This window comes from Lolium perenne, chromosome 7, assembly GCF_019359855.2.
Source record: "Lolium perenne isolate Kyuss_39 chromosome 7, Kyuss_2.0, whole genome shotgun sequence".
Taxonomy (NCBI): domain Eukaryota; kingdom Viridiplantae; phylum Streptophyta; class Magnoliopsida; order Poales; family Poaceae; genus Lolium; species Lolium perenne.
In genome coordinates, this window is record NC_067250.2 from 172,034,196 (window position 1) to 172,061,787 (window position 27,592).

The 27,592-nt window shown below is 42.8% G+C and overlaps 2 protein-coding genes across 2 annotated transcripts; one reads left to right on the forward strand and one right to left on the reverse strand.

The window, feature by feature from the left end:
* The first annotated feature begins 1,476 nt into the window (after window positions 1-1,476).
* LOC127301068 (sulfite exporter TauE/SafE family protein 3) lies at window positions 1,477-5,495 on the forward strand. Its single transcript, XM_051331283.2, has 13 exons — window positions 1,477-1,773; window positions 1,909-2,111; window positions 2,330-2,489; window positions 2,752-2,952; window positions 3,044-3,108; window positions 3,194-3,221; window positions 3,389-3,504; window positions 3,593-3,679; window positions 4,052-4,102; window positions 4,426-4,647; window positions 4,802-4,895; window positions 4,971-5,111; window positions 5,190-5,495. Exons 1-13 carry the CDS (start codon window positions 1,590-1,592, stop codon window positions 5,273-5,275), a joined length of 1,638 nt encoding a protein of 545 aa, XP_051187243.1. The 5' UTR covers window positions 1,477-1,589; the 3' UTR covers window positions 5,276-5,495.
* Window positions 5,496-6,144: 649 nt separating this feature from the next.
* Window positions 6,145-10,863, reverse strand: LOC127301069 (protein unc-13 homolog). Its single transcript, XM_051331284.2, has 5 exons — window positions 10,339-10,863; window positions 8,934-9,797; window positions 8,238-8,681; window positions 7,587-7,776; window positions 6,145-7,509 (listed from the first exon to the last, which is right to left on the reverse strand). The coding sequence occupies exons 1-5, from the start codon at window positions 10,837-10,839 to the stop codon at window positions 6,581-6,583; spliced, it is 2,928 nt and encodes a 975-aa protein (XP_051187244.1). The 5' UTR covers window positions 10,840-10,863; the 3' UTR covers window positions 6,145-6,580.
* Between the last annotated feature and the right edge of the window lie 16,729 nt (window positions 10,864-27,592).

Sequence of the window (27,592 nt, forward strand, 5' to 3'; positions counted from 1 at the left end):
ATGTTTTATTATTATATTTAGCTTACGTGGCAGGACTAAGATAAGACAGTCTTATCAGCCATTGCACATGCCCTAAGACGTTTTGTTTTGTTGTTCCATACCGTGGATACTTTCTCTTCATCTCCCCGGTATTTAGTTTCGTACTGCCTTTTATTCCGCTACTTTCCTCTTCCCTCCTCCTCTTTCCGTTTCAAGATCAAGCCATGGCCCCTGCCTACTTCTTTTCCAACCGTCACCACACGAAATAAAGGTTGTTTGCCACTGCACGCGAGGCCATTCCTCTGCCCCATTTTCTTGGCCGTCGGCGTTGGGCGTGCACAGGGCGTGTGTGCAGATTGATTGGTGGTCCTATCTTCCTGGTGGAGTGAGACGGTCGACCAAGCGTCGCCTGGGTTTGAGCGTCCCACGACCGATACGATGTGGTGCACCGTGCAGGTCCTGCATCCAGCCATGGCTCCATGGGTCATGGCGTCAGATGTGTCCTCAGGATGTAAGTAGAAGCAGCACGGGACATGCCGCAACAGTATGTCCTGGCTGAGGCATTGGACGTGTCTCATGTGCCGCCATAAACTTAATAGTTTGCCCCACTACCGCTGCATGGGCCGGTCGCCGCCCAGTCTTCCTGCCACGATTGGAGTTCATCGGGTTTATGAATGGAGCGCGAAATACAAGTCAATTATAGCATGTGTGTAAGGCTCATACCCTTTTGCCAATACTGATGTTCAGTTTTACTTCATCGACAATTTTAATATTCCCACTTATTTCAATCAATTTTCTGAAGAACATATCACGTTCAATCACTTATATCACTTGGTTATCACGAATAGGCGTCCAGTCGTAGGTTCGTAGCACAGAGCCACAGCCAAAACGAGCAGGAAATCGTTCCTCTTAGCTACACCTCATCTTCTATTGTTTTCTACATTTTTCTCCTGCAGGCTAATATATATTCCTATATCAAGGTTAATCATTTCTGAATGAAGCTTGGAACATATTTGCAGGAAGGGCGAACATTAAAGGTGTCGACATTGACCTTCAGTACAAGAAAGATATGCTCGTTTTTCCTTTTTTTTTTGTAATAAACAATGAGCAGCTATTTGTCTTCGCCCCAGTTTTTGATTTTCCATTTTCAATCAGCATAACTTCCACGTATTATATTTTTGCCCCAGATTACTTATGTTGTACAACTATACTTAGTAAAAAAAACTCAGCCGCTTAATTCACATTTTACTATCTTTATGATTCTACTACATATGAATGGTCATTTTTCTTCTTATTTATTGTATATCTAAGTATTTTATTCATGTATTTTTATATGTTAAAAATTTCCGCAGCAACGCGCGGGGTATCATCTAGTTTATCTAGCTTTACGTGCTATGATACGGTATCTAACCATGATACCACTATCATCTCTTTCATCATTAATTGATGTGACACATCAGTTTTTGCATGCATATGATGCATAATACAAGCTATGATACTTCGTAGTCTTAAACACACACGATGTGAGCCTCTGGGCGTAGACGGGTCCCAAAAGTCCGCGTCTTACTTCTGAGTGGCTAATTCCCGTCGTTTTGCCTCCGCGTTTTCCCATGATCCTGGAACCGCTCCCAGTCAGCGATCATCTCCAACCGGCGTCTCCTGCCAAGCTTTGTCTCCTGTTTCTTTGCAACTCTCTCTCTCTCTCTCTCTCTCTCTCTCTCTCTCTCTCAAATTACCTTTGTTTTTTCGAACAAATCACCTTGAAAGCCCCTTCTCGGTCCTGCTCCTGCACAGGTTCGTAAAGTTTTTTGTGAACATCGTCAAGTCTTCCTGCTCAAAAAACATCTCCGGCGTGCTGAATTTTCTCCGTTTATGTGGTTGTTGCGCCCAACGAGATCTCGAAGATTCCACCTTCCATTGAATTTGCAGGGGCTACAAAATGGGAACGAAATTGCAGATCGTTGCAGTGCTGGGGCCTGGGTGTGGCCTGCGCTGTCGCTGCCACTGCCGCCGACAGGGGGCTGTCGTTCACCGGCACCGTGCCGCTGCAGGAGGAAGCGAGCTACCTGCTGCGCGAGGTGGCCAAGTCTGTGCGGCAGAGTGGCGGAACCACTTACCACCACGTGTGGCCGGTAATAACAGAAAGCTTTCTTCTGTGTTAATTTCGAGATGTGTTTGCCAAGTTTGTAAGTTCAATCAACCACCAAATTAACTTGCTTAGCGTTAGCTAGTTAAAATTGAGTTGACTTTCATGGTTGCCACCCATTGTACACTTCTTTCTGGACGCAAGATTCGGTGTCAATTTTGGTGCCATGTAATTTGGCAAGTTTCATCGTGTCTTTGTATGTAGCCCATGAAATTTGGATGGCAAATTGTGTTGGGGTCATTCATCGGATTTTTTGGAGCAGCGCTCGGTAGCATTGGGGGACTAGGTGGGGGTGGGATCTTCGTGCCGATGCTCATCTTGATCATTGGCTTTGATCCCAAGTCTTCCGCGGCCATGTCAAAATGTAAGGATTCAGTTCATTCTCGTTACCAAACTTTTCTCTTCTGAACTATGTAATGTAAAAATAGGCAGTCTTGAAGTACAACATGCAATTCAAATGTATTCCCTTGATTGAACATGGATTTTCTCTGAACATGTACCATAATACAAAAGGTTAGAATAGAAGAAGAGAAAGAAAAAAAGCACCACAAAAGAATGTATAGTTTCAAGATTTGCTAGGTACATAATAGTTCTCAGAAAAATTGAGATAGTGTACTCTGCCACAGGTATGATCATGGGGACTGCTGTGTCAACTGTGTACTGTAACCTCAAGGTGAAACACCCAACTTTTGACATGCCAGTCATAGACTATGATCTGGCACTTCTCATACAGCCCATGCTCATGTTGGGGGTCAGCATTGGGGTTATTTGCAACGTGGTATTCCCTTACTGGCTTGTCACGGTCCTCTTGATCATTCTCTGCATAGGTGCTCAGACTTTATCCTCAAACTCCGGCAACCATTTATCCTAGCTTTGCCTGCAGCTGACTTCAGAATGCTTTTCCGAATCAAATTCCAGTTACTTCAACTAAAGCTTTTCTGAAGGGTGTTGAAACATGGAAGAAAGAAACAATAATCAAAAGGGTAATTTTTTTTCGAGGTACCTTTATTCTTTGTATCTTTATACGAGACACGACATTAGGGATTCAGATAAGCCTTTCAATTTCAGGAGGAAGCAAAACAATCAGAGCAAACCCGTAAGTGACTAATGAACTCAACTGTTCATCATTTATAAATGGGGAAAACTGTTGCTTACATTTTTTTTTGACAACTCAACGGTGGGAGGCAAAAGCCCCCACCTGAAGTCCTTTTCTCAACTGTTGCTTACATTGTCTGGAGGATCTGATGCCGCATCCATCTGCAGGTGAAGAAGAACAAGAGTACATGACAATGTCTGCAGGACCTGATGCCGCATCCCAGACGGAAACCCTCCCAGTGCAAGATCATTATCGAAACAATGAAACGCCGTCAGCTGAAGCGGTGAAATAATAACAGAACATTATATTTCCAGGCCTTAAAATAAATCATCTGAAGTACTCATAAGAATGGAGCTCGTTTTATGCTGCAGGTATCCATTTGGAAGAACGTTTACTGGAAGGAGGTTGGCCTTCTTGCCTTTGTATGGGTAGCATTCCTTGCGCTTCAGGTCACAAAGGTGCGAGACACAACTGCGTTTTGAAACTGTAAATGAACTCCAGAATAATTATCTAGTAGTTTTTGTTTGCAATTGCCAGTAGTTATATTAATATGGCCAATTTCCATTCACCTTGCCATTATTTCAAAAAACGAATCAACCTGTTTACAAAATCAAGGTCGCACTTGTCTATTCAGTTTCCGCATGTCCTATGTTATCCATTATTTTAGTATTGGATAAGTTAACTCATGTTCCATAGGAAAATACTGCAAAGGGAAAACTACTACAGGCAACTCATTTTCCAAAGAAAGATATTGTGTATGAAATTACATCCCAATAAATAGTAAATATTGACATTTAGCATATTTCTTATGAATTATTTCATGTTTGCAGAACTACATGGCAACTTGCTCTATGTGGTACTGGGTTTTGAACTTACTTCAGGTACCTTTTGGGCTTTCTTCATGTCCATATTCATCCATAGTGCATACAAAATTGATCTTTGTTTGAGAATTTAAGATGGTTGCAAGACTTAAGGAAATATAGATTCCATTGACTATCTGGATTAACTACATGTTATTTCTATAGTTTAACTACTCCCCAAGACTCCAAGATTTTAAATATTGTTCTTCTTTTTCTTCAGTTTCTTCCTATTAAGATTTTGGTGGCAACAAAAAAAATGTCGCCATATATTATCATCCAAATCGATATAGCACTTATTGGTATCATAGTAACACAGTTTGCTTACGTGTTGAATATATGCGAAGATCCCGGTGTCAGTCGGGGTGGCCATGTATGAAGCGGTAGGTTTGGTACAGGGGAAGAGGGTGATATCATCGAATACGAATGAGCAAACCAGCCTGAAAGCTCGTCAGCTACTGGTATACTGCTTCCTGGGTGTCACTGCTGGTGCTGTAGCCGGTATGCTTGGAGTCGGCGGGGGCGCCATCATGGGGCCTCTCTTCTTGGAGCTTGGTGTCCCTCCACAAGTAAAATCTTTTTTTTTTTTCATGTCAAGAACCTCATGTTTCCATCATGGTTTTATCGTTGTTCAGTTCAGCAATCATTTGATGGTATTCTAATTTACTTGTCATACATTCATTGGATTTTTTTGCCTGTTTGCATTACTTTGAACTACCGCAGGTCTCAAGTGCTACAGCCACCTTTGCAATGATGTTCTCATCTTCCATGTCCGTCGTTGAATACTTCCTCCTGAACCGGTTCCCTGTACCATATGGTGCCGTCTCTTTTTTGCTCTGGTCCTCCCAAGTTTATCTTGGTACTTACTATGTATTCTCTGAAATTTGGGCAGCTCTCTTCTTCACTACACTGGCATTTTTTGCTGCAATTGTCGGCCAACGCGTTGCAAGGAAGCTGATCGGTCTGTTAGGACGGGCGTCACTTATCATCTTCATATTGTCCTTCACGATCTTCATCAGCGCGCTTTCTCTAGGTACCGGTTTCCCTCCCCTCGGTCAACCATCTGCTCATATGGTTTCAAACCCAACACAAAAAGCTCTGAAATCTGCAGGCGGAGTCGGCATCTCCAACGCGATTCACAAAATCGTGCAGCACGAGTACATGGGATTCGACAACATCTGCAAATATGATGCGTAGGACGTTGTACCCTGAAGGCATGTAAGAGCAGTGTGATGCCTTGCAGATGTCAAAGTTGAACCGGAAGGCTACGAGATCAGAGTTTCAGCCAGTAGCAGCGAAAGTAATCGATGATTAGATGTCATGCACTTGCACGTGGATATTCAATTAATATATTTCTTGAGAGGTTTATGCTACTTCCGAATTCTCATAAATTTATATATTGCTTTTCTCTGGACTATTCATGTTACTTTGTGCCTATTTTGTATGGAAATAGTCAAGGGTTGCAAGCGGCGCGCCCGTGAAGACCCTCGCAAAGAGCAAGATTAGAGCAAATCAGGTTACAGACAAAGTCGGTTTTAAAGGAGAGCTAGTGCAATTTTCTGTCCCACAACCCGCCCCGCTATATAATCCACTCGCAAAGTATATTTGCTACACACATGAATAGCTAGTATGTGTCCATCGCCGTTCTATTCGGACCTAGATTCACGCTACTGTGGTTGGATGTTTGACCATTACCCGCGCCCAATTCACGTGGGCCTGAATTGTCATAGGGCAAATCATGAAGGTCCCAAGTAAGGGCAAAAGATCGATTGCAAACTAAATAGCTGAAACTCAAAACTGATCTCGGGTGCATGCACCCGGTATGTACAAAACATATTTTAAAAAGTTAAAAAAATTAGGAATTTTTTTTTGCATATAGAGGGACATGTTTGTGCATGTAAAGTTCTTCTGGTCACAAGTGGGGCAAAAAATAATCGCAGAAACACCCTGTCCACTAAATAGGGGAAAATCATAAAGGTCCCAAGCGGGGCAAAAAAAAATCCCGCCCATGGGCAGCGGGTTTCTTCTGGTCCATTTATACACTTTAACAGAAATAACATAGGAACTAAGAGCAACAATGATTTCAAACATCACATAGCAAATATCAATCAGATATTACAGGTGCCCAAACCTATCATCCTTTCCTTGGTACAGTTATTGCCAAGTACTTGTGTAATCATATAGTGCCTATTCAAACATAAATATATACATTGTCCAAAGATATCCGCAAGCAAGCCGCTCCCATGTGTCAAAACATCACTCCCAAGCTGACACTACTACAAAAACACCAATATAAGCGAAAATAACTTGCCTTATGAAGCCACACACACTCAAAGATAACTACATCTTATCAGCATGGACCTGCTGCATTCCGACTGCGGTAGTTATTTCTTATCAGCGTGGACCTGCCACCTTCCGACTGAGGTAGTTATTTTTCTTCAGATGCAAGCAACATAAACAGGAGAATTAAACGCACTTCTTTATGATCTCAATTTACAGAAATCAGAGCTTCTTTGGAAGATTATATGTTTTCTTGAGGAATTTTGAGGCAGCCTCATCATTCCGGTAGCACAAAACTCTCAGGATAGTGTTGGGGTTGTTTGCACTCCACTGGGTGGGCACGGGAGGTATCGGAAACCTAGATTTGGTTGGAGATCCAGAGCATTCGGAAATTGTTTGCTTGAAACGCTGAATGAGGGATTCCGTGTCTGTTCGGAGGAGTGGCAGAATGTTCTTCGCCTCCAATGAAGCCTTGTCAACCAGTTCATAGGGCAAGCCATCACCATTTGCTAGATACAATCCTCTGAGGGCTCTGAAATCATTCTCTATGGTTTGAGAGTCTTGGAGGGTGAAAGCGCGTGTTGGTCCACCAGCAAGAAGCACCAACAAGAATCCATCAAAGGAAGCTTTCATCAACACAGTCATAAGACGGTCCCGTACCCCATTATACATTATGCCAGATATCACCCCAAGGATAGAGTGAAGCTCTCTCAACAAAGGCTCCACCCTGTTTGATGCAGTACCACCAACATACAGCGTGTCCAAAAGAACATGGCTCAAATAACTGAACACCACATTATATGCCGTTGTGTCACACAACTGACGGATGCCGTCTTGGCAACTTGCCTGGGATAGCTCAAAGTTGATGTTCATTCCATCAGTGATACCATCCTGAGCTAACTCACTGTTTCGCAAGTATTTTCTCGCCTTCTTCTTCAGGTTCTCCACCTCAGTTCGGATATAGTGGAGCGTATTTATTTGTACACAGAGTTTAGGAAGATCTAATGCACACGCACCGTTTCCATTGGATGATCCAACTTGTGAGCCACGCTTCGTAATAACATGGGGCTTTTCCTTTTTCTTGAACAATTTGGGTCCAACATCGCATCTCGTTAAATGAGGTAGTTGTGGAATAGGAGTACTCCGGGTCTCTGTGAACCAAAATTAAATGAATTCAGCATGGCTAAGTTTTGTACGAAAAGTAAAATATCTTAATGTTCATACGTACCACAGTAAGATTTTGCTTTTGAGACATAATGCTGTATAATCCTATCGAGCCCAGCTGCTAGATCAGGAAACAGAGTAGAGTGCGTTGGTATGGGCAACTGAAAAAATGCTTCTAAAACTTCATTAATTATCTTTAACATCTCCACAGAAGAAGGAGCAAAACTCTGTCTGTTAGCTTGTGGATCCCAAGTCTGCATACAGATTGACAAAGTTAGTGGAATGCTCGATTAGTTGCTCTACATTGATATCAGAAAACACAACATAGCACAAAATACTGTGATAGAGTGCTTGGCCTTCAATGATATCCACTTTAAGCATATGGTTGAGAATGGCTGAATGCATAAATAGTTAATACTCAAGTCAGATATTAGCAGTTCACCAAGGAGCACCTTCGATTGTCCATACAACAATAGTAGTTTCTAAGGTGCACCAGCCAGCTAAAGAAATAGAGTAACCTTATTTTGCGCGTGTAGAAATAGAGTAATCTGATGTCAGGCTAACCACAAATTAAGTTATAGAAGCCTACAAAGATTATTATTATTGATGAAAGGATACATCACTTAAAATCCGTGGAGAACATTATGAAAATCTAAAATAACTCAACTCGCAAGATTACTGTTATAGATATGGTATGCGAAATGAGTAGGATCACCTCCTGCTGCAAACTTTGGTCAATCCATCCTTTAAGTCTGTCCACTCGTTCTTTCACCCAAGCTTTTACCAGATTAGCAATTGCATTTTCAGCTTCATACGGCGGCATCTGTCTAATCAATGACTTGCCTCCGTCATCACTATTCACAGAATCTTCAACAACAATATTAACCAGATTCTTCTCTAACTTATCAGCGGCGTTAAGCACTTCAGCAGTGTCTGGTGTGAGCTTTGTAATCCCAACTATAAATTGCTTCAGCTCATTACCAAAGCAAGAATGAAGGGTTGCAACTGCAACACCTAAAGCAAACGGATGCCATTCTGTCAGTATTTGACTATACATATTTCTATCCTTGGTAGCAAGGTCATTAATATCCTTTGCGAGGATCGAAAGAACTGGCACATGATTCCTTGATGATCGCTTTGAGACTGCCTCCTCCATTCTCTGAACAAACCAAGAGAACGTCAGAATTAATATACATCACTGACATTGTCAAATGTTATTATTAAGATCTAGCACTTACAACATTTCCTAAAACAAGAAATAACCAAAATCACTTGTAATGACAGTGATCAGCAATGTTTAATGTCCACTTTTGCAGTACAGTTAAAACATTATCTGACACTCTTGGTGAGATAAAAAAAAAGATAACAGTAAAAAGGGCCCAAGCAGAACGAGTTCACAATATAAACTTACTTGAGCAAAAGCAGCACAGACTGATGACCGTATATAGGCTTCTATCCTGCCGCGCACTACATCAGTCTCTTCTTTCCTTCTAATGTGGTATTCTTGAGATATATCTTCAACCAGAATCTTTGCAGCTGAGACTCCTATTGAGACAATGCCTTGCATGGAATCAATATTGCTACTATTGAAATATTCATGGTAAGCTAGCAATCTTTTGTCTGTCCAGCCCATTATCGAACTTAAAGTGGAGCTCAATATTTCACAGTAATCTGGATCTTGTGTGGTTTTTGCATCTTTTGCAACTTCACTTAACTGATTCTCTGCAGCAGAAAGTAACTCGATATCTACTTGGTCTGACATGGCAAAATGGTTGAACAACGCCCAGGTAAAGTAGAGGTTGTGAAGCATCTGATTAATCCCAAGAATGACCCAAGTCTTCATCAACAACCCCATCACTTCATCAATCTCAGCAACCAAAGTACCATTCTCACTATCAAAGCAAGCTTCTACCAACATTTGATAGATATGGAGATTAAGTGGAAAGCCATCTGCCCAGTGGCATTCATCAGAACCTCCACCGAGGGACCTAGCAGCAAGGGTCTTGACAGCACTGCATAGTTCCTGCACCGATTCGGAGTCCTTCCCAGTTTCAAGTGACCCATCATAGGCTTTATGTATTATCCGCCGCAGTCTCTGTGCATAAATGTCTGATTTGCTTAACGGGACAAGCGGGTGAACCAACAAACCAGCCTCAAGAAGCTTCAAGTTCCTAAGCTGCCAGGCCACATACTCATGTGGATGAGGGAAATCTGATACTTTAAACTGCTGCAGGAACTCTAGCGGCAAAATCATTGATTCTGCACGTCTGCCTAGCTGTTCGAAGAAGAAAAAAGTGCAATTGATCTTGACGTTAAAACTCTTTTTGTACATGATTATTTTTTTCTAATGTAGTGCATGAATAAGTTCAGAGCATAACTGATGCCTCATGGTGACTCAACTATACAAGTTATGCTAGTATTAGAGCTTGACAAGTTCAGAACAAACAAAAAAAAAGATGGCGCACCAAACAATTCAGCACATTATTTCCCACTTTACTCATAAAAGGCTGGTGGTCACCACATTTCAGTTGCGATATTAACCATATAGAATAACTCAAGGAAACTAAATAGTACCATATATGGTGTCCCAACTCTCAAGGGATCACCAAACTGAGACACGTCACTGGCCACCCAATGTTTGCCGACACTAGTCTACGAATCACACACCAGTAAGGCAGTAAGTGGAATGTGGAACCCAGACCGAGATCTCGTACAAGTGTGCAGCCCACCGACAGTGCAGCAACCACCGAAAAAATAATCGAAAACAAATAAAGTGAAGCTACATTTCAAAAAAAGAAGCGAGATGAGAATGGGACCTGTCCGGCGGCGATGCGGAGAAGCCCACGGCGAATTCTCGCGTCGTCCTGCTCCGTGACCCGCAACTTAACGCGCACCAGCTCAACCACCGTCGCTGGTCTCCGCGACGCCTGCCTCGTGATTTTGGACGCCGTCGAGGACCTGGGCCCCAGCGCCTTGTTCACCTTGGTGGCCGCCGTCGACGTTAGCGAGCGCTGCAGGGAGGACGAGGAGGAGGAGGTCGAGGTGGATGTGGAGGAGGTGGAACGGGTGGCGGCGGAAGCAGACTGAGGGATGTAAGTGAGGGGCTTGCCGCCGGTTGCGCGGGAGGCGGCGGCGAGGACCTCGTAGGCGGTGGTGCGGAGGTCGGAGGCGGAAAGCGGCACGCCGAGGTCGGAGAACGGGGCCGCGAGTGGCATGGCGGAGGAGGAGGCTGTGGTGGCAGCGTCGGCGGTTTGGAGGTCGCTGGAAAGGTAGGAGGTTGCGGAGGCGGAGTTGCAGCGGGAGTCGGGGAGGCCCATGCTTCTGGCTTTGTCTTTTGTTTTTTTTCCCGTTTATATCAGAGGCTCAGAGCTGTGTTAATCGGGGTAGGTTGTTTGCGTGAAGCGCCTCGTCTGCCAACAGACCAGCATCATAAAGGTACGTGATAGGTGACGGGGCACCATTTTTTCCAAATAAAAGAAAATTAATTACTCCAATTTCTCGGGTTTCCTTGGAAGAAGGTAAGGATCCTAGTTCTTGAAGATGCTATCTAGCGGGTGATCATGAACACGAGCACTTTTCGATGAGTCCATATGCAAATGGATTTGTTGGTTGGATCATCTCCGGTTGAGGATATCAACCCCTGATATGTTCGAAGGTCATTATGTATTCAAAAACATGAGGTGGGTACCATGAGGAACAAGCTTAACGAGATAATCAAAACGAGGAAGGAAGAGGAAGGAGATGACCGGGAAGGTTCTTCAAGCTAGGCCCAGTCATACCGGACACTTTGTCTGGTTGATGCCCACGCGAAAATGGAGGCCTTATCCCAGTCAGACTGGCCATGGCACGGTGAGACCGGCTGGGCTTGCTGTTTGTTGTTTCTTTTTCTTCTTCCTTTTTCTTTTTCTCTTTTTTTAGGCAAACCCCAAGCACACTTCGAGATTAAAAATAGGAGAACCAAAGGTGAAACAATGTGGTATATGGTGGAGAAAGAAGGAAGTCAAAGATGGAAAAATGTGGAGAACAAGATAGAAGCCAAAGGCAAAATATTTGAATGTGCCAATGTGGTGAACAAGTTAGAAGCCAAAGGCGAAATATTTTGGTGGCGAAGATAAATATTGTGGAGGAAAGAAGTCAAACGAATAGGATTAGAAAGGAGATGATTTGAGCAAGAGAACCAAATAATTACTCTGACCCCCTCTTAATAGTGCGGGGTCCTATACTCAAGAAAACCTGAAAAGAGGAGACTACCTTGTCGCGCTTTTCCGAGCTCCGTCTTCGAGCGCTCTTTCGAACTCCGTCTTCGAGCACTCTTTTGAACTCCGTCTCAAACTCTTTCTCTCTTTTCACATCGTGACCCGACACCATAAGAGGGCGAGAGAATTAACCGCATTCCGCTTTTACCTTGATAACATTGCTCATGCTTCATTCAAGTCGGAACACCTCAGTTGATTGCATGACCTAGGTCTTTGTCACCAATAGTTCAACTTTTGAGACTTGGAGGATTGTGACACCGACTTCGAGCCAAAACTCCTCTCTTGATATCAACTATCTTGAATCCAACATATGGTCTTCATGCAAACCTATGGAGTATTCCTTCAACCAAAGACTTAATGAAAATATTAGTTCATAGGAATTGTCATCAATTACCAAAAACAAACATAGGGGCAAAGTACCCTTACAGTTTCGTAAGTCATAGACATAGAGTTTTCAAAGCCATAATATGTGGGATTTGACTGAACCAACTTGAAATATTTCTACTCAAGTTTAAGTGTTAATCTAGAGAAAATTTCTAAATCACGGGATCGAAAAAGAGTGGCCAGCTTGGAGCTTGACCAAATGTTGCGAAGCAATGCTAATGGCATGTATATATCATTTGAGATGGTTTGTCTTTGATATGAGTTTTATGTGCGTTCATGATTTCACACGTCTTGATAGAGGCCGATGCCAAATATTGACCAAGTAGGCGTACCCACATGATGTCTAAACATGCCCGGTGAGTGCTAAAAAACGTACTACATCTGTTCATTTTTGGATGTCAAAACTCTGTCTAAATTTGAATGTATCTAGACACCTTTTAGTGCATAGATACATTCGAATTTAGACGAATCTTCCGACATCTATTAATAGACGGAGTATTTAATCTCTGTCTAAACTAGGTATCTTTCACCATTTCACTTGGTATGAGCTGATCCACATCGATCGGAGAAAGAATGAAGATGCGGTCAAACTTTCATGCAATGGATCCCGCAAAGAAGCTCCACCGCCCAGTGTGTGGTGCATTCCGCCCGGTGGTGCCCCCGCCTCCAGAGGCAGATCGAAAAACCAGCTAGATTCAAATCGGGTCAACTTGGGTGGCTTTTGGTCGCGTGTGGCTGTCCCCCGGCCGGTGGCATGCGTCGAGTGAAGCAAGGCGGTGTGGCCGACGGCGAGGATGACGTGGGCCGGTGGCCATGGAGTTGTGCTTGATGTGGTGGCTGGGGTGGCCGGCCTCGCGTGAGCAGCATGTCTTCTTCGACGACCGGCGAGGGTGGGACCCCTTTGGATGTCAGGGCGGCGGCCCTGGCTGGTGGGAGCCGTGGCGTTGGTAGAGGCCGCGGCTCGAGTGTTGCCCGGTTGCTGCGGTCGCGAGGGCGGCGTGATGACCGGGGAGGGATTTGCAGTGGGTGTGGTAGGCAGTTGCTGACGACGCTCGGGTTCGGATACAAACTTCGTGTCAGGGTGAAAACCTTCCCGGCATGTCCGAGGCCGGCACTGGCGACGCCCATGGGCATCACTTTCTTCTTGAAGACGCCGTCGCGGCTTCCTCCATATCCAGTCTGTTGCTCGAGTGAAAACCCTAGTTCCGCTCGGATCGGGCGGTGGCGGAACCTTTAGGTGTCGCTTCCTTGCTGAAGGCGCCGTCTTGGAGCCCATAGTTTGTTCCTTGTCGGTGGTGGTGTTGACGTTGCCGGTGAAGCTTCCTGTAGGCGATGTATGCGGTGGTGGTGTACGCGTCTTGACTTAGTGCAACATTTGTTGGTGTGCCGGCTCGGGCTTTAGGGAGAGCTCTGGCCAGCCGGTGTCGGCGTCTCTTATTTGTCCAAAGACAGGGGTTCCCTCCGATGACGGAGACTGAAGGTGGACGACAATGCTACGGCGTCCAGCGTGTTCCTCATCTTCAAAGGTGTAGTTCTTCTTAGATGCTTCTTGCTTTCTGTTTGGTTCTTCCGCTTGACCCAGTTTATTTTCGGTGCCTAGTTCACTCCGTGCTTTTAATTTTCTTTGAGTGTGTTGAGTGTTGTGTTGTAATCTTGATGAGCAATCTTGTATCCTTCGCCAATGGAACGTTATTAATTTAACGCAGAGCCTTGAACTACTGTTTAAAAGATAGCAGAACCAGCAGCACCGGACTTGATGCTAGTTACAGGGTGCATGCGATTTCTGAATGGACAGAGTCATACATGGCATACCTCCTTCCGCAAAAATTACCGGTAGATGCAGTACAATCACACCAGATAGTGCTTTCACATCCCAATTTTTCTAAAAAAATAATATGAAATAAAAAATAACTAAAGCTTGTTTGCTTGTCTTGATTGATAATTCACAAGGAATTGAAACTTTTGAGTGTTGTTAAAACTTATTTCCAAATTTCAAAGAGAGACAAACTATACGAGATGAAATTTCATCCTCATAATTTATTTCTAAATGCCTATCTCTAAAGAGACGAGCCAAGCGATTACCTCAGAGACGAGAAACTTGAGAGAGAGATAGAGAGAGATGAATACAAGTTTTACATCACGCACAACACCAACGACTTTTCTAAGCGTAGGGGGAGGGAGCGAAGAAGATAATGGCCACACACAAGATATAGGAAAAAAAATACTGAGTATTAAGTATGGAATCCATATCAAGTAGCAACAATATATGTCCAAAGTAAGCTACTCTTTTTTTACTAATGTGAACCTAAATCTAACACTAAACTTTGCAACAATTCCTTCCTAATATATACAATCGAATTGTATTTTTTGGGATCGAGTTGGAGGTTCCAACAAACAACTTGAAATAGTTAATGTTGGTGGTGTTCTTTTGTTCATGCATTATGAATTTCTTGTCGGTACAAAACAACTATATAATATGCCATTGATCTCACAAAAATTGTAACTAATAAATTGTATAAGCTATATCCTAGTTAATTAGGGGGCACAGGTTAGACAACGCATCAGCCATGTACTGAGACCGGGGAGACGGACGTGTTCAGCGATTTGCAGATCGGCCGAGGGCCAGCGTCCGACAATCAGATCTTCGACAGTTCGACGGCATTTGAAAGACTGAGTGAGTCTTGATTTGTGGTGGCGAGTGCGGCGTCAGTGGCGACGTTCAAGCGAAGAATCCCTTGGAGGCTAGGCAGTGGCAGAGGCGGAGCCGGAGAAATAAAACGATCAGATCGTCGAAGAATATGATGAGTCGGCCAGGAAGTCGAGTATGTATGGCGTAGATCAATTGGCTTGCCTATGCGCGAGAAATGTGTTTGTCCCATGCCGGGCATCCCATACATGTTGTTGCCGTTAGATTCACTATTTCTATGTTTTAACATCGGTGTTGGGATATCAGTAAGTTCCAAAAGTTTGAACGAATTGGCACGTGACGTAACCTAATGATTCCGTGCACTGGAGGTCCCATGTGCACGGAACAAATAAAGATTGTGTTTTGGCCCTTTTTAGCTAGCTTAGCCTATTTAGGTCCACCGAGCTCTAGAAACAAGGTATGCTCCCCTCGTGACGCCTCCTCCAGGTGACCGAGGAGGCAAAATCTAGGCCCACGCCATCGCTTTCCCCCTCCGTGCTTCTCCTCCTCATCTCCCTTCATGAATGACATATCAACTACTCGTATACTATAACATGCAGTGGTATGCTAGGTCACCACACACCTCCATACTCGATCACACATAAGATTGAAAATGACTACGTCCTCTCCTTGTTACAGCGAGAGAGCAGAAGCAGTGGATCCTCCGGGAATCCCAACAGCACGATGGTGTGGTGGTGGTGGAGAATTACATGGATAGGCTTCGCCAAGCGGCTATTGTGGGAGGTGGCTCGATAACAAGGGAGAGGTGGCTAAGTGGTTAAAGGGCATCCCACCCTTGTACCCCCTATCTTTTATAGGGTAGGGGACTACAACCAAGGGAAAAAATCCCCCCTCCCCTCAAATCATCTCTCCTCGATTATAAGGATCTCGATTTGATCTCAATTTGATCTTATTATAAAGTGGCATCCACATGGTCAATGAGGCATGTGGGCCCCCTTATGGAACCTTCTATAATGTTCCCAATATGATACATGAAAAATCCTGAACTTTTGTGAAACCCTAAAATAACATACCATATATGTTTTCTTTATCTCTGGACCATTCTGAAGCTCCTCGTGATGTCCTGGATCCAATCTGAGACTCCAAACAATATTTTATCTCCAACGTACTCTCTGATATTCCGCATATACCCTAAGCGTCAAGGAACCTTAAGTGTGTCACCCTACGGTTCGTGAATGATGCAGACATGGTCGAGACACCCCTCCGATCAATAGTCAACAATGGGACCTGTAATAACTCCTACATGTTCATCGATGACCTTATAATTGAATGACCCATAAACATCGTGGCCAATTCCCTTTGTCACGCGATACTTTACTTATCAGAGATCTAATCGTTGGTATCTTTTATACCTAGTTCGATCTCGTTACCGATAAGTACTATGTACTCATTCTGTGATATGACATCCTTGTGACCTAGTAATATGCTTGCAAGCTTCTTGGATGTGACCTCGCTGAGAGGGCCCATAGTATATTTCTCTTTCATTTGGACGAACAAATCCCGCTCTTGATCCATAAGGCTCTACTATCACTTTCAGAATACCAAATGCCACCTTTATAATCACCCTATTACGGCATGGCGTTTGATGTCATCAAGAAGCTTGATTAACATGATCTCATGGTCTAAGAATTAGGTTACTTCGTCTTTGTGAGCTACAACAAAGTGAACCTTTTGGGAAAATTGCTTTCTTCTAGACTGACCTTTGGGGAGATTCTTGCCTTCAACACAAGTTCCCACATCTTCTCTCTTTTGCTAAAATAACTGATATTTCTGTAAGCAAAGTACTTCAGATGCATTTTCTCCAAGACCTATTTCATATTCCCCTATCTCAACAAGCCTTTGTTGAGTTTGAGCAATTGGAGATTGTTTTGTGATAATTGATACGTCTCAAACGTATCTATAATTTCTTATGTACCATGCTAGTTTTATGACAATACTCACATGTTTTATATACACTTTATGTCATTATTACGCATTTTCTGGCACTAACCTATTAACGAGATGCCGAAGCACCAGTTCCTGTTTTCTGCTGTTTTTGGTTTCAGAAATCCTACACAGGAAATATTCTCGGAATTGGACGAAACGAAAGCCTAGGGTCTTATTTTTCCACGGAGCTTCCATAAGACCGAAGAGGATACGAAGTGGGGCCACGAGGCGCCCAAACCATAGGGCGGCGCGGCCAAGGAGGGGCCCACGCCGGCCTATGGTGTGGGGCCCTCGTCAGCCCTCCGACTCTGCCCTTCTGCCTACTTAAACTCTCCGTCGCGAAAACCCTATTACCGAGAGCCACGATACGGAAAAACTTCCAGATACGCCGCCGCCGCCGCCAATCCCATCTCGGGGGATTTGGGAGATCGCCTCCGGCACCCTGCCGGAGAGGGGAATCATCTCCCGGAGGACTCTACATCACCATGATCGCCTCCGGACTGATGTGTGAGTAGTTCATCCTTGGACTATGGGTCCATAGCAGTAGCTAGATGGTTGTCTTCTCCTCATTGTGCTATCATGTTAGATCTTGTGAGCTGCCTATCATGATCAAGATCATCTATTTGTAATGCTACATGTTGTGTTTGTTGGGATCCGATGAATATGGAATACTATGTCAAGTTGATTATCAATCTATCATATATGTGTTGTTTATGATCTTGCATGCTCTCCGTCGCTAGTAGAGGCTCTGGCCAAGTTGATACTTGTGACTCCAAGAGGGAGTATTTATGCTCGATAGTGGGTTCATGCCTCCATTGAATCTGGGACAGTGATAGAAAGTTCTAAGGTTGTGGATGTGCTGTTGCCACTAGGGATAAAACATCAATGCTTTGTCTAAGGATATTTGTGTTGATTACATTACGCACCATACTTAATGCAATTGTCTGTTGTTTGCAACTTAATACTGGAAGGGGTGCGGATGCTAACCCGAAGGTGGACTTTTTAGGCATAGATGCATGCTGGATAGCGGTCTATGTTATTTGTCGTAACGCCCTAAGTAAATCTCATATTAGTCATCATGATATGTATGTGCATTGTTATGCCCTCTCTATTTGTCAATTGCCCAACTGTAATTTGTTCACCCAACATGCTATTTCTTATTGGAGAGACACCACTAGTGAACTGTGGACCCCGGTCCATTCTTTTACATCTGAATACAATCTACTGCAATCATTGTTCTCTGCTGCTCATTGCAAACAAACATCATTTTCCACACCATACATTTAATCCTTTGTTTACAGCAAGCCGGTGAGATTGACAACCTCACTGTTAAGTTGGGGCAAAGTATTTTGATTGTGTTGTGCAGGTTCCACGTTGGCGCCGGAATCCCTAGTGTTGCGCCGCACTACACTCCATCACCAACGACCTTCACGTGGCCTTTGACTCCTACTGGTTCGATAACCTTGGTTTCTTACTGAGGGAAAACTTGCTGCTGTACGCATCACACCTTCCTCTTAGGGTTCCCAACGGACGTGTGCTTCACGCGTTATCAATAATGCACAGACTGTGATCCAGCAACAACACTGTGACACTTGGAGCTACATTTGGGGGAAAAAAATTATCTACAACTAATGCTTACAAATTTATGATGGGGGTTCAACATGCACCAAAGTTCTTTACTTGGATCTGGGAATCTTCCTGTCAGCCAAAGCACAAATTCTTTTTCTGGTTGCTCCAACATGACAGGCTAAATACAAGGAATCTCTTAAGGAGGAAGAATTGCAATTTACAATCTTATAACTGTTCCACAATGCAATGCAACCAAGAAGAAACTTTAGTACACCTTTTCTGGACTCGTCCCTTTGCCCAGCAATGCTGGAATTTCATATGCCCTCAAAGATCTAGTCAGCAATCAGTATTTGAGGCCTTCTATGACATCAAAGAAAAGCTAAACCTGCCTTTTGCAGTAGAGATAATCATGCTTGCTGCTTGGGCTATTTGGCTCATCAGAAACAGGAAAATCTTTGAAGATCAACCTCCAACTTTAAATTCTTTGAAATCTGTCTATAAACAAGAGCTTCAAATGCTATCTTACATAATGAAGAAGAAATGAGATGCTCCTTTCAAACCCCGGCTTCATCTTATTTTCTAAGTTCTAGTTTAGCTTAGTTCTATGTTTTGTTCTTCTTCCTTCTTCTTTTTCTTTTTCTTTTTCCTTTTCTTTTTGCTCCATGTTCATCTTGTACAATGATACGTCTCCAACGTATCTATAATTTCTGATGTTCCATGCTTGTTTTATGACAATACCTACATGTTTTGTTCACACTTTATATCGTTTTTATGCGTTTTCCGGAACTAACCTATTGACGAGATGCCGAAGTGCCAGTTGCTGTTTTCTGCTGTTTTTGGTTTCAAAAATCCTAGTAAGGAAATATTCTCGGAATTGGACGAAATCAACGCCCAGCATCTTAGAATTCCACAAAGCTTCCAGAACACCCGAGAGGGACCAGAGGAGGGCCACAGGGGGCCCACACAGGTGGCTGGCGCGGCCCAGGCCTTGGCCGCCCCCCCTATTGTGTCACCGCCTCGTCAGCCTTCCGACTCCGCCTCTTCGCCTATTTAAAGGTCCCTGACCTAAATCTTCGATACGAAAAAACCACAGTACGAGAAACCTTCCAGAGCCGCCGCCATCGCGAAGCCAAGATCTAGGGGACAGGAGTCTCTGTTCCGGCACGCCGCCGGGACGGGGAAGTGCCCCCGGAAGGCATCTCCATCGACACCACCGCCATCTTCATCACCACTGCTGTCTCCCATGAGGAGGGAGTAGTTCTCCCTCGAGGCTAAGGGCTGTACCGGTAGCTATGTGGTTAATCTCTCTCCTATGTACTTCAATACAATGATCTCATGAGCTGCCTTACATGATTGAGATTCATATGAGTTTTGTATCACTATTAATCTATGTGCTACTCTAGTGATGTTATTAAAGTACTCTATTCCTCCTCCATGATGTAATGGTGACAGTGTGTGCGTCATGTAGTACTTGGCATAGTTTATGATTGTGATCTCTTGTAGATTATGAAGTTAACTATTACTATGATGGTATCGATGTGATCTATTCCTCCTTTCATAGTATGATGGTGACAGTGTGCATGCTATGTTAGTACTTGGTATAATTGCAATGATCTATCATGCACTCTAAGGTTATTTAAATATGAATATCGAATATTGTGGAGCTTGTTAACTCCGGCATTGAGGTGCTCCTGTAGCCCTACACAATTAGTGGTGTCCATCATCCAACAAGAGAGTGTAGAGTGGTTTTATTATGTGATCAATGTTGAGAGTGTCCACTAGTGAAAGTATAATCCCTAGGCCTTGTTCCCAAATACTGCAATCATCGCTTGTTTACTGTTCTACTGCATATGTACTGCCTGCAATATTCCCACCATCAACCACACGCCAGTTGTAACATCAAGTATTTTCTGGTGTCGTTACTACTGCTCATATTCATTCATACCACTTGTATTTCACTATCTCTTCGCCGAACTAGTGCACCTATACATCTGACAAGTGTATTGGGTGTGTTGGGGACACAAGAGACTTCTTGCATTGTGATTGCAGGGTTGCTTGAGAGGGATATCTTTGACCTCTTCCTCCATGAGTTCGACAAACCTTGGGTGATCCACTTAAGGGAAAACTTTGCTGCTGTTCTACAAACCTCTGCTCTTGGAGGCCCAACACTGTCTACAGGAAAAGGAGTGTGAGTAGACATCAAGCTATTTTCTGGCGCCGTTGCCGGGGAGGAAAGGTAAAAGGCACTCACACTCCGGATCTCGGCTACTAAGCTATTTTCCGGCGCCGTTGTAAGTGCTCGAAGCTATTTCCATTAGATCCTGCAATTGCATCTTTTTGTTTCTTGTTTTACACTAGTTTGGCATAATGGAAAGCAACAGTGAGCTTTTAAAACTATTTCCTGAGTTAAGACATGGATGGTTTGATGCAAAAATTAAAAAACCCATGGAACATATTAGTATGAACGCTTTGAACACCATTGTTGCTAATGATATGGAAAATTCTAAGCTTGGGGAAGCTGGTTTTGATGAGCATGATATTTTTAGTCCCCCAAGCATTGAGGAGAAAATTTTCTTTGATGATACTTTGCCTCCCATTTATGATGATTATAATGATAGTGGTCTTTTGGTGCCGCCTGTTATGGAGGATAAATTTGATTATGATTACAATATGCCTCCTATATTTGATGATGAGAATAATAATGATAGCTACTTTGTTGAATTTGCTCCCACTACAACTACTAAAATTGATTATGCTTATGTGGAGAGTAATAATTTTATGCATATAGCTCATGATAAGAATGTTTAATTTGATAGTTATATTGTTGAATTTGCTCATGATGCTACTGGATATTATTATGAGAGAGGAAAATATGGTTGTAGAAATTTTCATGTTACTAAAACACCTCTCTATGTGCTGAAATTTTTGAAGCTACACTTGTTCTATCTTCCTATGCTTGTTACTTTGCTCTTCATGAACTTGTTTATTTACAAGATTCCTTTTCATAGGAAGCATGTTAGACTTAAATGTGTTTTGAATTTGCTTTTCGATGCTCTCTTTTGCTTCAACTACTATTTCTTGCGAGTGCATCATTAAAACTGCTGAGCCCATCTTAATGGCTATAAAGAAAGCACTTCTTGGGAGATAACACATGTGTTTATTTTACTACTGCACTTTTGTTTTATATTTGAGTCTTGGAAGTTGTTACTACTGTAGCAACCTCTCCTTATCTTAGTTTTGTTGCATTGTTGTGCCAAGTAAAGTCTTTGATAGTAAGGTTGATACTAGATTTGGATTACTGCACAGAAACAGATTTCTGTCTGTCACGAATTTGGGCAGTGTTCTCTGTAGGTAACTCAGAAAAATCTGCCAATTTACGTGCGTGATCCTCAGATATGTACGCAACTTTCATTCAATTTGAGCATTTTCATCTGAGTAAGTCTGGTGCCTCTTAGAAATTCGTCTTTACGGACTGTTCTATTTTGACAGATTCTGCCTTTTATTTCGCATTGCCTCTTTTGCTATATTGAATGGGTTTCTTTGTTCCATTAACTTCCAGAAGCTTTGAGCAATGTCCAGAAGTGTTAAGAATTATTGTGTCACCTCTGAACATGTGAATTTTGATTATGCACTAACCCTCTAATGAGTTTGTTTTGAGTTTGGTGTGGAGGAAGTTTTCAAGGGTCAAGAGAGGAGGATGATATATGATCAAGAAGAGTGAAAAGTCTAAGCTTGGGGATGCCCCCGTGGTTCATCCCTGCATATTTCAAGAAGACTCAAGCATCTAAGCTTGGGGATGCCCAAGGCATCCCCTTCTTCATCAACAATTTATCAGGTTTCTTCTCTTGAAACTATATTTTTATTCGGTCACATCCTATGTACTTTACTTGGAGCGTCTGTTTGTTTTTATTTTTTTTGTTTGAATAAATTCATGCTTGTGTGGGAGAGAGACACGCTCCGCTGGTTCATATGAACACATGTGTTCTTAGCTTTATTCTTAATGTTCATGGCGAAGGTTGAAACTGCTTCGTTAATTGTTATATGGTTGGAAACAGAAAATGCTACATGTGGTAATTGGTATAATGTCTTGAATAATTTGATACTTGGCAATTGTTGTGCTCATGTTTAAGCTCTTGCATCATATACTTTGCACCTATTAGTGAAGAAATAATGTAGAGCTTGTTGACATTTGGTTTGCATGATTGGTCTCTCTAAGGTCTAGATATTTTCTGGTAAAAGTGTTTGAGCAACAAGGAAGACAGTGTAGAGTCTTATAATGCTTGCAATATGTTCTTATGTAAGTTTTGCTGTACCGGTTCATACTTGTGTTTGCTTCAAATAACCTTGCTAGCCTAAGCCTTGTATTGAGAGGGATTACTTCTCATGCATCCAAATCCTTGAGCCAAAAACTATGCCATTTGTGTCCACCATACCTACCTACTACATGGTATTTTCTGCCATTCCAAGTAAATTGCTTGAGTGCTACCTTTAAATTTCTATCCTTTGTCTTTGCAATATATAGCTCATGGGACAAATAGCCTAAAAACTATTATGGTATTGAATATGTACTTATGTATCTTATTTCTTATTAAGTTGCTTGTTGAGCGATAACCATGTTCCTGGGGACGCCATCAACACTTTGTTGAATATCATGTGAGTTCCTATGCATGTTCGTCTTGTCTGAAGTAAGGGCGATCTACCATGAGTTGAATGGTTTGAGCATGCATATTGTTAGAGAAGAACATTGGGCCGCTAACTAAAGCCATGATCCATGGTGGAAGTTTCAGTTTTGGACAACAATCCTCAATCTCTTATGAGAATATTATTTGTTGTTAAATGCTTAAGCATTAAAGAGGAGTCCATTATCTATTGTCTATGTTGTCCCGGTATGGATGTCTAAGTTGAGAATAATCAAAAGCGAGAAATCCAATGCGAGCTTTCTCCTTAGACCTTTGTACAGGCGGCATAGCGGTACCCCTTTGTGATACTTGGTTAAAACATATGTATTGCGGTGATAATCCAGGTAATCCAAGCTAATTAGGACAAGGTGCGGGCACTATTGGTATACTATGCACGAGGCTTGCAACTTGTAGGATATAATTTACATAATACATATGCCTTATTACTACCGTTGACAAAATTGTTTCTTGTTTTCAAAATAAAAGCTCTAGCACAAATATAGCAATCAATGCTTCCCTCTGCGAAGGGCCTTTCTTTTACTTTTATGTTGAGTCAGTTCACCTATTTCCTCCCATCTTAAGAAACAAACACTTGTGTGAACTATGCATTGATTCCTACATACTTGCATATTGCACTTATTATATTACTTTATGTTGACAATATCCATGAGATATACATGTTACAAGTTGAAAGCAACCGCTGAAACTTAATCTTCCTTTGTGTTGCTTCAATGCCTTTACTTTCAATTTATTGCTTTACGAGTTAACTCTTATGCAAGACTTATTGATGCTTGTCTCGAAAGTAATATTCATGAAAAGTCTTTGCTATATGATTCAGTTGTTTAATCATTGTCTTTACCATTGCTTTGAATCGCTGCATTCATCTCATATGCTTTACAATAGTATGATTAAGATCATGTTGGTAGCATGTCACATCAGAAATTATCTTTGTTATCGTTTACCTACTCGAGGACAAGTAGGAACTAAGCTTGGGGATGCTGATACGTCTCCAACGTACCTATAATTACTTATGTTCCATGCTACTTTTATGATGATACTCACATGTTTTATACACACTTTATGCCATATTTATGCGTTTTCCGGCACTAACCTATTGACAAGATGCCGAAGAGCCAGTTGTTGTTTTCTGCTGTTTTTGGTTTCAGAAATCCTAGTAAGGAAATATTCTCGGAATTGGACGAAATCAACGCCCAGCATCTTAGAATTCCACAAAGCTTACAGAACACCCGAGAGGGACCAGAGGAGGGCCACAGGGGGCCCACATAGGTGGCTGGCGCGGCCCAGGCCTTGGCCGCGCCCCCCTATTGTGTCACCGCCTCGTCAGCCTTCCGACTCCGCCTCTTCGCCTATTTAAAGGTCCCTGACCTAAATCTTCGATACGAAAAAACCACGGTACGAGAAACCTTCCAGAGCCGCCGCCATCGCGAAGCCAAGATCTGGGGGACATGAGTCTCTGTTCCGGCATGCCACCGGGACGGGGAAGTGCCCCCGGAAGGCATCTCCATCAACACCACCGCCATCTTCATCACCGCTGCTGTCTCCCATGAGGAGGGAGTAGTTCTCCCTCGAGGCTAAGGGCTGTACCGGTAGCTATGTGGCTAATCTCTCTCCTATGTACTTCAATACAATGATCTCATGAGCTGCCTTACATGATTGAGATTCATATGAGTTTTGTATCACTATTAATCTATGTGCTACTCTAGTGATGTTATTAAAGTACTCTATTCCTCCTCCATGATGTAATGGTGACAGTGTGTGCATCATGTAGTACTTGGCATAGTTTATGATTGTGATCTCTTGTAGATTATGAAGTTAACTATTACTATGACGGTATCGATGTGATCTATTCCTCCTTTCATAGTATGATGGTGACAGTGTGCATGCTATGTTAGTACTTGGTATAATTGCAATGATCTATCATGCACTCTAAGGTTATTTAAATATGAATATCGAATATTGTGGAGCTTGTTAACTCCGGCATTGAGGTGCTCTTGTAGCCCTACACAATTAGTGGTGTTCATCATCCAACAAGAGAGTGTAGAGTGGTTTGATTATGTGATCAATGGGGTTTGATTATGTGATCAATGTTGAGAGTGTCCACTAGTGAAAGTATAATCCCTAGGCCTTGTTCCCAAATACTGCAATCATCACTTGTTTACTGTTCTACTGCATCTGTACTGCCTGCAATATTCCCACCATCAACCACACGCTAGTTGTAACATCAAGTATTTTTTGGCGCCGTTACTACTGCTCATATTCATTCATACCACTTGTATTTCACTATCTCTTCGCCGAACTAGTGCACCTATACATCTGATAAGTGTATTGGGTGTGTTGGGGACACAAGAGACTTCTTGCATTGTCATTGCAGGGTTGCTTGAGAGGGATATCTTTGACCTCTTCCTCCCTGAGTTCGATAAACCTTGGGTGATCCACTTAAGGGAAAACTTGCTGCTGTTCTACAAACCTCTGCTCTTGGAGGCCCAACACTGTCTACAGGAAAAGGAGTGTGAGTACACATCATACAATTGTAAAGTATTTTATTTATTTTAACAAAAATTGCAGTGGGGTTTTGCCCCACTGTTTAACCTTAAAAAAAACAAAGTGAACCTAATGACACTATCTTATTGCTATGCTTACTTTGGGTGTGTGTCCATCATATTGATACGTCTCAAACGTATCTATAATTTCTTATGTTCCATGCTACTTTTATGATGATACTCACATGTTTTATACACACTTTATGCCATATTTATGCATTTTCCGGCACTAACCTATTGACAAGATGCCGAAGAGCCAGTTGCTGTTTTCTGCTGTTTATGGTTTCAGAAATCCTACAAAGGAAATATTCTCGGAATTGGACGAAATCAACGCCCAGGGTCTTATTTTTCCACGAAGCTTCCAGAAGACCGAAAGGATAACGAAGTGGGGCGACGAGGCGCCGCCACACTAGGGCCGCGCAGCCAGGGTGGGCCTCGCGCTGCCCTAGCGTGTGGGCCCCTCGCGCCGCCTCCAACCCTACCCTTCCGCCTACTTATAGCCTTCGTCGCGAAAACCCCAGTACCAAGAGCCACGATACGGAAAACCTTCCAGAGATGCCGCCGCCGCCAATCCCATCTCGGGGGATTCAGGAGATCGCCTCCGGCACCCTGCCGGAGAGGGGAATCATCTCCCGGAGGACTCTTCATCACCATGATCGCCTCCGGATTGATGTGTGAGTAGTTCACCCCTGGACTATGGGTCCATAGCAGTAGCTAGATGGTTGTCTTCTCCTCATTGTGCCATCATGTTCGATCTTGTGAGCTTCCTAATGATCAAGATCATCTATTTGTAATGCTACATGTTGTGTTTGTTGGGATCCGATGAATATGGAATACTATGTTATGTTGATTATCAATCTATCATATATGTGTTGTTTATGATCTTGCATGCTCTCCGTTGCTAGTAGAGGCTCTAGCCAAGTTGATACTTTTAACTCCAAGAGGGAGTATTTATGCTCGATAGTGGGTTCATGCCTCCATTTAATCTGGGACAGTGGCAGAAAGTTCTAAGGTTGTGGATGTGCTGTTGCCACTAGGGATAAAACATCAATGCTTTGTCTAAGGACATTTGTGTTGATTACATTACGCACCACACTTAATGCAATTGTCTGTTGTTCGCAACTTAATACTGGAAGGGGTGTGGATGCTAACCTGAAGGTGGACTTTTTAGGCATAGATGCATGCTGGATAGCGGTCTATGTACTTTGTCGTAATGCCCAATTGAATTTCACACTACTCATCATGATATGTATGTGCATTGTTATGCCCTCTTTATTTGTCAATTGCCCAACTGTAATTTGTTCACCCAACATGCTATTTCTTATTGGAGAGACACCACTAGTGAACTGTGGACCCCGGTCCATTCTTTTACATCTGAATACAATCTACTGCAAACATTGTTCTTTACTGTTCTTCGCATACAAACATCATTTTCCACACCATACATTTAATCCTTTGTTTACAGCAAGCCGGTGAGATTGACAACCTCACTGTTATGTTGGGGCAAAGTACTTTGATTGTGTTGTGCAGGTTCCACGTTGGCGCCGGAATCCCTGGTGTTGCGCTGCACTACACTCCGCCACCAACAACCTTCACATGCTCCTTGACTCCTACTGATTCGTTAACCTTGGTTTCTTACTGAGGAAAACTTGCTGCTGTACGGATCACACCTTCCTCTTGGGGTTCCCAACGGACGTGTGCTTTACGCGTATCAAGCTCTTTTTCTGGCGCCGTTGCCGGGGAGATCAAGACACGCTGTAAGGGGAGTCTTGCACTTCCAATCTCTTTACTTTGTTTTTGTCTTGCTTTACTTTATTTTATTTACTGCTTTATTTGCTTTCTTATATCAAAAATACAAAAAAATTAGTTACTTGTTTTACTTTATTTACTGTCTTGTTTGCGTTCTCTATATTAAAAACACAAAAAAAATTAGTTACTTGCATTTACTTTATTTAGTTTGCTTTATTTACTATTGCTAAAATGGGTAC